Raw genomic sequence first — 10,287 nt, forward strand, 5'->3', positions numbered from 1 at the left:
AATCCATATTTTACACAAATCTAATAGTGTTAAGAGTAATTACATTTTATCCGTACTCTTTTTCAAAATACCAAAATTCCTTAAATTTGGTGGAATACAGATACATTCCAAAACTCTCTCGATACATCGCGTTCGATTTCGGATACACCGTTCAATGTCCCAATACATCGAGACTTCGAATACACCGCGCAATGTCCTGATACATCAATCTCAGTTTTGGATACATCACTCAATGTCCCGATACATCACATATGTTCTGATACATCGCATAAAGTGATGTATTCGACTGATACATCTCGTAAAGTGATGTATCTGATCGATACATCGCAAAAAGTGATGTATCCGAGAATAGGAGAGAGTAGGGATTTTTGTAATTTTTTCAAATGATATTTTTATTTGATAAAATAAGTTGTGTATTTAGATAACTTTTTCTATTTTATTCCTTGAAAGCCTTTGAATATTAAAGTTAATAAAACGTAACCAGTAAAGTATAATCTAGCTTAAAATTCAGATATAACTTTTTTTTAGTTCAATTATATAAATCTGATTTTGATTTTTGGGTGTATCAACTAAGATCTTGTTTGACATTGCTGTTGGGAGCCGAGAAACACTTATTTTGAGGGAAAAAACACTTTTATTTGAAAAATTATGTGTTTGACAAACCTATAAAAACTGCTTTTAAATGAAAGCATAAGCATTTTTTCTGATGTCGGGAAGAAGTTAAAAATTTCTGCTTCTTAAAAAAAAGCAAAAGCAAAAACAATTTTTTTTCAAGACTAAAATATCCTTATATATATATATATCTTATTAATTAATTAACATCATATGTTTGGTTAAGTTTCATTTAAAAAATTTATTGTTTTATTTTTATGTAATAAATTGTATATTTTATTTTTCGTTTATGTATTATTATTTTGTAGAATTAGAGAAAAAAGTAACAACAATATTTTTGCAAGATTAGAAAAAAGAAAAATAACAATTTAAGATTTCAACCCTCCATTAAATGTATAATATTATTTGAAATTTTGAATATGAATATTTTAATTTAATAAAATTTAAAATTTAATTTATTTTTTTATAATAGATGTTTAAACTAGTTTCTTTCTATAAAATAATCTTAATATTAAAAGTACATTAATACTTGTCCTTTATCGTAATTTAACTCTCAAAAACACTTTTTTTTTAAAAAAAATTAGTCAAACACAATTTACTTATAAAAACATTTTTCAAATAATTTAACCAAACACAAATTATTATTTTTAAAAGCACTTTTCTAAAAAATTATTTTAAAAAAGTGTTTATGAAAATAAGCAATTTTAACAGCAGTAATGACAAACAAGCTCTAATAGACAAATGGATCCACAATGATTTGACTAAACTTGAAAATCAATATTGCTTAGTCATGAAATGTAAGACATACGGATGGCTAATTGGCTACGAATGACTATATGATATCATGTGCAATTATTAATTCAAGGCTTGAATTAAATCGGTAAGAACATACTCTATTTATTACTCCCTCTGTTCTTAATTATTTGTCCAATTTTGAATTGATATACCTATTAAAAAAAGAATTATTGATATTGTAAGTTTATCATTTTATCTCTATTAATTATGAAGTGTATGAATTAAAAAGTTAAGGTTTTCAAAAAGTTTACCCTTTTCAAAGTAATTAACTGAGGATATAATAGAGAATTTTTTTTTTGTCCTTTCTTGATTTGTCAAAATGGACAAGTAATTAGGGACAACTAAAAAAGGAAAAATGGACAAGTAATTAGGGATATATGGAGTATCTAAATTGTGATTTTAGGGCTTTGCTTAAATCAATTAAATCTTACTCCCCCTGTCCCTAATTACTTGTCCACTTTTGAATTGATACACTTATTAAGAAAGCAATTATTGACATAGTGAGTATACCATTTACCCCTATTAATTATAAAGTGGATGGATTAAAAATTTAGATTTTCAAGAAATTCTACCTTTTTCAAAGTAATTAATTGAGAATATAATAGGTAAAATTATTTTGTCATTTCTAATTTGTCAAAATGGACAAGTAATTAAGAACAACTATAAAAAAAAAAAAAAGTGGACAAGTAATTATAAACAAACGAGTATCAATTAATTTCAACTTCTAATAATTTCTAACGTCAATTGTAATTAGTTGGAAACAACAATTATTGAATTTCAAACATATGGACGTCAATAATTGTTATTTCCAACTAACTACAATTGACATTAGATTAGAAATTACTGGAAAAAATGTCACGTGGAACAAAGTAGATGCATGACAGCAGGTGGGACATATAGTTGATTTTGTGCTACAAACTAAACCTTTACTTTTAATTTTTTTTTCTAAATTCTTACTTAATTAAGAATACATGACAAAAGTTAAAATTAATTGATAAGATTAAAGGATTAAATTGATTAAAGCAAAGCCATAAAATCATAGTTTAGATAATATATATGTTCTTATTGACTTTTTTAAAAATCAATTATTTCTCCGATTTATTTCATTTTTTCCCCACCCCTTCACGCTGAAACAAATTTCAGTGTAAACATTTTGGCAGAATCGGAAAATCATGAATGAAGAAATAATCTTCCAGTTTTGTACTATGAAAATCAATTTCCTGAAGATAATTATTAAATAAAAAATCAATAGAAAAAAATTTAATATATTACTATGATATATTGTGAGATTACATTTTATTTTTAAAGAACATATATGAAAATAACGTATTCTTCGTGAATCACGACGCTTTAGTTCTCACCGAGAAAAAACCAACCCTGTGATGAAGTGAAGTGAAGCTAGCAATATAATTCTATACAACTAGAATTTTGACACGTTTTAGTGCTTTTTTTTCTCCATGTGAAATCCCCCATGCTGAAAACTAATTTATGTTAAATGAACATAACCAAAGTAAAAAATAAAATAAAATAAAATGAAAGAGAAAAGACATAGAGAAAAAGTATTTCACCTCGCGCCACATCATTATTATATCATTGCCACATTAATAATTGTGTCAGATTTCTTAAAAAAAATTATTCATGTCACTCAATTGCTTCTTATTCCCAATACACCATTAAATCATCATCATTATTGTCATTATCACCAAATTCACTTCGCCTCCACCATAGATTTCACCTCCCACAACTAAATTCACCATTAGAATCTTTCCACAAGCATTGCCATCATAAAAAATTTGATAACAACCATAATAAATTTGATAAATTCACCATCGGAGTCACATCACCACCATTACCACCACTGAAATTCATCACAATCATAATCATAAATTTTAGCATTCACATTAAAATCACAAGTTTCATTGCCATTAACGAAAATAAAAATCATACAACCACTAATTTTTATTTTTTTTTCTAACCACCATCAAGCTCGCCACCAAAAGAGATCTATGAAGATATATTAAAAAATTAGATTTTGTGCAAAATCCAAAAACTTTCACATAGAAAAAGAAAGATTTGAAATTTTTATTATTTCATGTGCTCACAATCAACAAATATATATATATATATATATATATATATATATATAAATTGAATAATTAGTGCTCGACTTGACGAATTTGATATGGGACTAGTAAATTTCTCGTTGGAAATTTTTTCGAACAGAGAACCTAATTTATTGAACAACTTTGCCAATCTTTGCAATGGAATTCTATCCCTCAATCTTCTCTTGTGTTTTTCTTTTGAAAAGTTACCATGAAAAAATATATTATTTTTCTCATTAGCCATAGCAAAAAGAATGTTCATGATAAGAAAAAATGAAGGAGAAGAAAGGTAGGGTAGCGTGAAGGAGAAGGGTGGGGGTGATATATATATTTTTTTGACGTTATTTTGACTCAAACACACCTTATTTAGTTTTATTTCCACTCCAACTTTGAGGGTGATATTAAATTCACTTTTGAGTAGTATAGGTGTGTACCAATAATTTAAGCGTGTAACTAACTTTTCGTGACAAGTTTAAGAGTAAATTTATGTCTTTTTCTTTAGAAAAAATTAAATGATAAAAGTTTATCCACATAGGCCGTAAACGTGGTTGAATTGGTGTAATATGTGGTATTTTATAAGAGATATCAAGGATTGAATCTTTTTGTTGATATTTCCTCAGTTAAATTTATTATATTAGGCTTATTTAAAATACCACATATTACATCAATTCAACTGAGAATTGTCATGAGTAATTTCTGAACAAGAAACCTATATTGATACGCAATAATTAAATCTTTGATATTTATAAAAGAAAATAATGACAATTAAATATACATATACTCTTATAGTATCATTGACTAATGAGTAATTTTTTAACAAGAAACTTTAATGATACCACAACAATATACATGTACTCTTATAGTATCATTGACTAATGAGTAATTTCTAAACAAGAAAGTTAATAATACCAATACAATATATATATACTGAGTATCAGTTAAGTAAAATTATCAGCCTTAATGATACCAATACAGTATATGATACTGATTTAGTATCAATTAAGCGAAAATTATCACCCTCAACGAAGGGGTTATGAGCTGTGAATGACTTGAGAACCCCCTTATACTTGGATCCGTTTGTAAGTTAGACCCTTATACTTATGACTTTGTCAGCTGAACCAGTGGCGGACCCAGGATTTTCGTTCAGGGGGTTATAAAAATAAAAGTATTAACGTGTAAATAAGCCAACAAAACAAAATTTCAAGGAAGTAGTAGTATATAGTTTTAGTGGCTGACCCTTGCATTCTTTTGGGTTTAACACCACATTTTAGCATGTTTTATATAAGAAAAAAAACTAAAAAAAATGTGAAAACCTGAATTGGAACTAAAATAAATAAATAAATTGAAACTAAAAAGTAAAAAATAAAACGCTAACCCAGGGATTCAAACCCTCGACGTTAGGCTTAATTTTAGAGGAAGCAGCCGCTGGGCTATCTCTTTCACCTTGTCATTGAGGGGTTTCAAAATATATATATATACATAAATCCAGAAAATTCACCTTATATATATCGTGTATTTTTTTATTGAGGGGGTTCGAGTGAACCCCCTGGATGACACGTGGGTCCGCCCCTGAGCTGAATCCTTCAACTCATTGAAACACAATATTTTAAATCCCTCTGACTATTGACCAAACTTATGTGACATTAATATTGTTGAGTTGGAAAAATACGTCATCACATGCGTTCTAAAGCGAGTGAATTTAAAATATTTTATATTAAAAAATATTATTATTTAAAAAAAAAAAAAACTGAAAAAGCTGGAAAAAAAACCCACCTTCAACCCCTCCTCCCCTCACACCCACTGCCCCACCCCATCCCAGTCCCAACTTTCAGATCCACCCCTTCTTCTACTTCTTCTTAACACCCCATCCAAACCTTTTATCCTACCCCTAAATGCTCTCTCAGAATTATTTTTTTTTAATTTCAAATCAATACATTTTTTGGTTATTTTCGTTCGGCACATTTTCACTCTTAAATTTTAATTCCGTGAGTATCTTTTGAATCTCGTATATTTAATGTGAAGTGTGATATTAGATACTAAAAATTTGAAAAGCTCCATCATAAGCTTGAAGAACTATATATTGGTTTTGTGAATTTATGAAATTAATTTGAAATTGTGATCAGAATTTATTAGGTTTGTGTTTGTGAACTTGTAATGTAAAATTCAAATTATATAGACAAGAATTTCATTTATTGCATGAATTTGACTCTCAATTTTAGAACAAATATGAAGAACATAAAATTCAACATTTTCAGTACTATTCTCCAAAACAAAAATAATTTCTTTTTAATAATTAATATGTTATGTGTCACTAAAAACGACGTTAAATTTCACGTGTAAAATAAGTGTACACACCCATTCACATCAGATGAGAAAAAGGGTTTTTAAATTATTGTATTTTAGTGGAGTTTAAGGGTTCAGTTGACAAACTTGTGAGTATAAGAGTCCAACTTACAAACTGAGCCAAGTACAAAGGCCTTCCAAGTCATTCCGCCTTTTAAAATTGGATATAAACATGTAATTATTTTAAATTTTATGACTCATTTATATAGTTTTTCGTTATTATTTCTAGTTTCTGACTAATGATTATGGTCCAACTTGTATAACTGAGACCTAGCCATTTGATTTATCAACCATTCTAAACCATAATAAATCTTAGTACTATAATAATATTAATAAATTCAAACTGTAACTACTATCGACTCTTTAGGGGTCGTTTGGTGTGAAGGATAACTTCAAATAGTCGTGGGATTAAATTATAGTGGCACTTAATTTGTTGTTTGGTTGGCAAGTCCAGAATAACTTATCCCAGGATTAATAATAAGTACTGGAATAAGTTATCTCTTCCCTTGGGTCGTATAGTAATCCCGGGATAACTTATCCCGGGATAAAATGACAAAAAAATCCCTTTAAACACTTTTTATACATTACTTTTCACATTCATGAAGGGTATTTTTATAAACTTATATGTTGTTCTTAAGATTTATTATTTTGAATACAACAAACCAAACACTAAATAAAAAAATAATCTTAGCATAACTTATTCCATCATAACTAATCTTATCATAATTTATCACATCATATATAACTTGGTACTTACTATACATACTTCCTATATATATAACTCTCTATATATCTACGTATTGAACTATTATAAAACTCTGGTCAAAGTTGCTCAACTTAATTAATTGAGGATGGCATTTGTGGAGTTGTTTGTGGTGGCATTAGTGCCTGTTCTTAAAACACTCATAATTACTGCTGTTGGTTTATTCCTTGCTCTTGAACGTATCAATCTTCTTGGCTCCACTGCAAGACACCATTTGAACAATGTAACTTTTCTCTCTTCTTTTAAATCTATGACCTTAATTTCGTGCACAGACATAGATTCATTTTTTTCGTATCTAATTCAGATTCACAATCTTTCGCGGATTGGTAAGAAGTCGGTTAATATAATTGAACAAAGAAATTAATTTTTTTTGTTGTTGAATATTGGTTGGAGGAGCTTGTGTTTTATATATTTACTCCAGCGTTGGTGGCAAGCAGCTTGGCTGAAACAGTAACATCGAGCAACATTGTTTCATTGTGGGTACATTTTCTTTTATGTGCTACATTAATATTATTTATTTAATTACTCAATAATAATTATGTATTTTTATTTTTTTTTATGTATAGATGGTTCATGCCAGTAAACATCCTTCTCACCTTTATTATCGGTTCAGTACTTGGATGGATACTTGTGAAAATCACAAAAACTCCCATACATCTCCATGGCCTAGTTATTAGTTGTTGTTCTGCAGGTAAACAAACTCGAGTTTAGTTCTAATTTTGCACCTCTGAGATCATAAAATTAAAAACATTTTGGTAATTTTACATATATTTAGTTAGACCATGAGATTCAAATATTCTTCTTTACTTTCTTGAATTTCATGTCAAATATAAAATCAGACAAATAAATTAAGACAGAGAGAATAGTATTTATAATTTTCTATAGGAAAATGAAATCTGAATCTCATATTTATTTTTTTCTGAATATATAGGGAATTTGGGGAACTTGCTTCTCATCATAATTCCAGCAGTATGTGAGGAGAAGAATAGTCCTTTTGGGGATTCAATTACATGCTCCACTAATGGGAAGGCCTATGCATCACTATCTATGGCGGTATCACTACGTACACAACTCTCTTTTTAATAGTACAAGGCAGAGGTGTCAAATGGGTCGGTTGGTTGAAACTGAAGATATTAAAATGAGTTAAAATAGAAATTGGGTTGGGTATTGATCCACCCAAGTTTATTTTGGGCTCAAATAGGCTTAAACATGAGTTAGATCTTGACCTACCCAATTTGACCAGTTTAATCTCAATCATTTTAATATACTGTTATTTAAGTTTTATAACCACAATTTGAATTTTAATTCAAGAAAATTTAAAATAAAAAAGAAAATATAGATGGATAGATAAATCCTTAAAGATATAAAATAGATAGGAAGTTGTACCTTCAATATAGGAATATACATTATATCAATAAAAATAAAGAGTCTTAAAATGGGTAGAAATTGAAGATTAAATTGAGGTCAATGGAGGATTCTCTTAAAATGAGTTAAAGTTTGAATGAGTTGAGATTGAACTCAATACAAATTATCTTGAGTCCAACTTTTAAAATTTTGGACAGGTTATCTATAGTTGGGCTCATCTTTGACATCTCTAATCTCTAGTACTAGGTCAATTTTCAAACTAATTACATTAAAATTAATAGTATGTAAGATTAATTTGTGGTTTGTATTATATTTCATATTTTAATTAATTATATATGTGTAGGTAGGAGCAGTGTATATTTGGACATATATCTATAACATGATTCGAGCATCTGGAAGTCAACATAATAATACCTCAACACAAGTCCCAAAATTACCTCCAATGGATATGGACCATGAATCTCAACTTGCACTGCCTCTCATTGCATATCAAACCACACATGATCATCATCAGGTTACTTTCTTTAAAATAGAAATCGACTTTTATTACTATGTGACGTGATATATAGTGTAAAAGTACAATCTTTGAGTCTTTTTTACTGCATCAGGTGATCACCTAAACACATAGTAAAGTACCAAGTAATAATTGTTAAAACTTAAGTTAACATGTTAAAACACACAATTAAGCAAGATGACCTTTGTTTATCAGTAAAACGATCATATGTAGTTAAATTTATCTTGGTTCAGCTAGCTCTTTTCTAGGTCCGATTATTAGTAGTTATTGTCAGGTTAGCGAGCAAAATCAAATGAAATAAGTAAAAGTGTAAAGAATATGAAGTTGTTAGTTAAGATAGCGCCCCAATAAGTCCAAGAATGCTACTTAATTATTATTAGTGAATAATGTAAACTTGGAGTTCAAGAAGTAGCTAGATAGTATATTGCTAGAATTAGAATCCCCTTACAATGGGAGGAAACAAACTATTTATTATACCTTACAATAGTGAGGCATCAACAAATAAGAAGCTGGCTATGCTCAAGCCCTAAAGTACCAAAATTAATGGTCATGGCCATGCGATGATATATTTTCGTTAATGGTGCCAGCTAATATTTCAATTTAATAATAATAATATTATTGTACAGGGACATGTTGTGAAAAAGATGAAACAACATATCAAAACATGGACACAAAGAATCAAGTTCAAAATGTTATTTGCACCCTCAACAATTGCTACGGTACGACCACATGGTTTAATCATGTACTAATTTTTTCAACTGAGAATATATATAATCTGCAAATTATGTAATTTTTACAGATTGTTGGGATCTTAATTGGCGTATCATCTTTGCTAAGAAAGTTAATCATTGGAAATGAGGCTCCATTGCATGTCATCGATAGCTCTGCATCTATGCTTGGGTATAACAAATTAAAGCTCAATTTTGGATATTTTAATTTGTACTAATACTATAGTATATGACAATTAATTAACTCAACGTATTACACTGTGTTTTGTGCTGCTACAGAGAAGCTGCAATACCAGCAATGACATTGATAGTTGGAGCAAATCTTCTTAAAGGTTTGGTTTCGTAGCAGGTCACTTACCTTAGCAGATCAGATCAGATCAGTTACCGATCGATAATGTAATTAAAAATTATAAGTGCAGGGCTGAAAAAGTCAGAAGTAGGTGTGTGGATTGTGATAGGCATTCAAGTAATACGTTATGTAGCATTGCCACTATCAGGAATTTGTGTTGTCAAAGTTGCACGTCATTATGGGTTGGTTGGATCAGATTCATTATATCAGTTTGTACTTCTCTTGCAATATGCACTTCCCTCTGCCATGACCATAGGTATATATTACATACAAGATAATCTATGTAATTACTTTTCTAATTTCAAAAGCAATTTTGCTCTCATTCTTTTCCTTTAATATTTTTGGTTGGCAAATGGGCAGGTACAATTACACAGTTGTTTGAAGTTGGTGAAAGTGAATGTTCAGTGATTATGCTATGGAATTATGCTCTGGCATCAGTTGCACTTACTCTATGGACGACTTACTACATGTGGATTTTATCTTAAGTTACTAGATAATGTTGCCCGTGCTATGCACGGGCCCAATAATATAAATGGTATGTTTTGGGGCTACTAACGGAGTTTTTGAAGCGATTGTTTGCGTGGATAAAGGAATAAGTTTTTTTATTACAAAGTTGTACTTTCTTTAACGCTATTTAAGGCATAATAAGACTACCACATACAACATTTTTTAAATATTTTATGTTGTCAATTATCATGATTTATAGTATTTTTACG

At 29.1% G+C, this 10,287-nt stretch overlaps 1 protein-coding gene across 1 annotated transcript in view; it reads left to right on the plus strand.

Moving 5' to 3' along the window:
- Positions 1-6,660: 6,660 nt before the first annotated feature.
- LOC102596004 (uncharacterized) overlaps positions 6,661-10,287 on the plus strand; it is a 5,159-nt gene continuing 1,532 nt past the window's right edge. Inside the window, exons 1-10 of the mRNA XM_006350385.2 lie at positions 6,661-6,838; positions 7,012-7,091; positions 7,182-7,306; positions 7,547-7,668; positions 8,324-8,494; positions 9,121-9,213; positions 9,294-9,394; positions 9,502-9,554; positions 9,642-9,827; positions 9,932-10,060. Coding sequence (XP_006350447.1) covers positions 6,704-6,838; positions 7,012-7,091; positions 7,182-7,306; positions 7,547-7,668; positions 8,324-8,494; positions 9,121-9,213; positions 9,294-9,394; positions 9,502-9,554; positions 9,642-9,827; positions 9,932-10,056 — 1,191 coding nt within the window. The 5' untranslated portion in view covers positions 6,661-6,703 and the 3' untranslated portion in view covers positions 10,057-10,060. The remainder of the gene's footprint in view (positions 6,839-7,011; positions 7,092-7,181; positions 7,307-7,546; positions 7,669-8,323; positions 8,495-9,120; positions 9,214-9,293; positions 9,395-9,501; positions 9,555-9,641; positions 9,828-9,931; positions 10,061-10,287) is intronic.

The sequence above is a fragment of the Solanum tuberosum genome, unplaced genomic scaffold, assembly GCF_000226075.1.
Source record: "Solanum tuberosum cultivar DM 1-3 516 R44 unplaced genomic scaffold, SolTub_3.0 scf00122, whole genome shotgun sequence".
NCBI classification, from domain to species: Eukaryota; Viridiplantae; Streptophyta; class Magnoliopsida; order Solanales; family Solanaceae; genus Solanum; species Solanum tuberosum.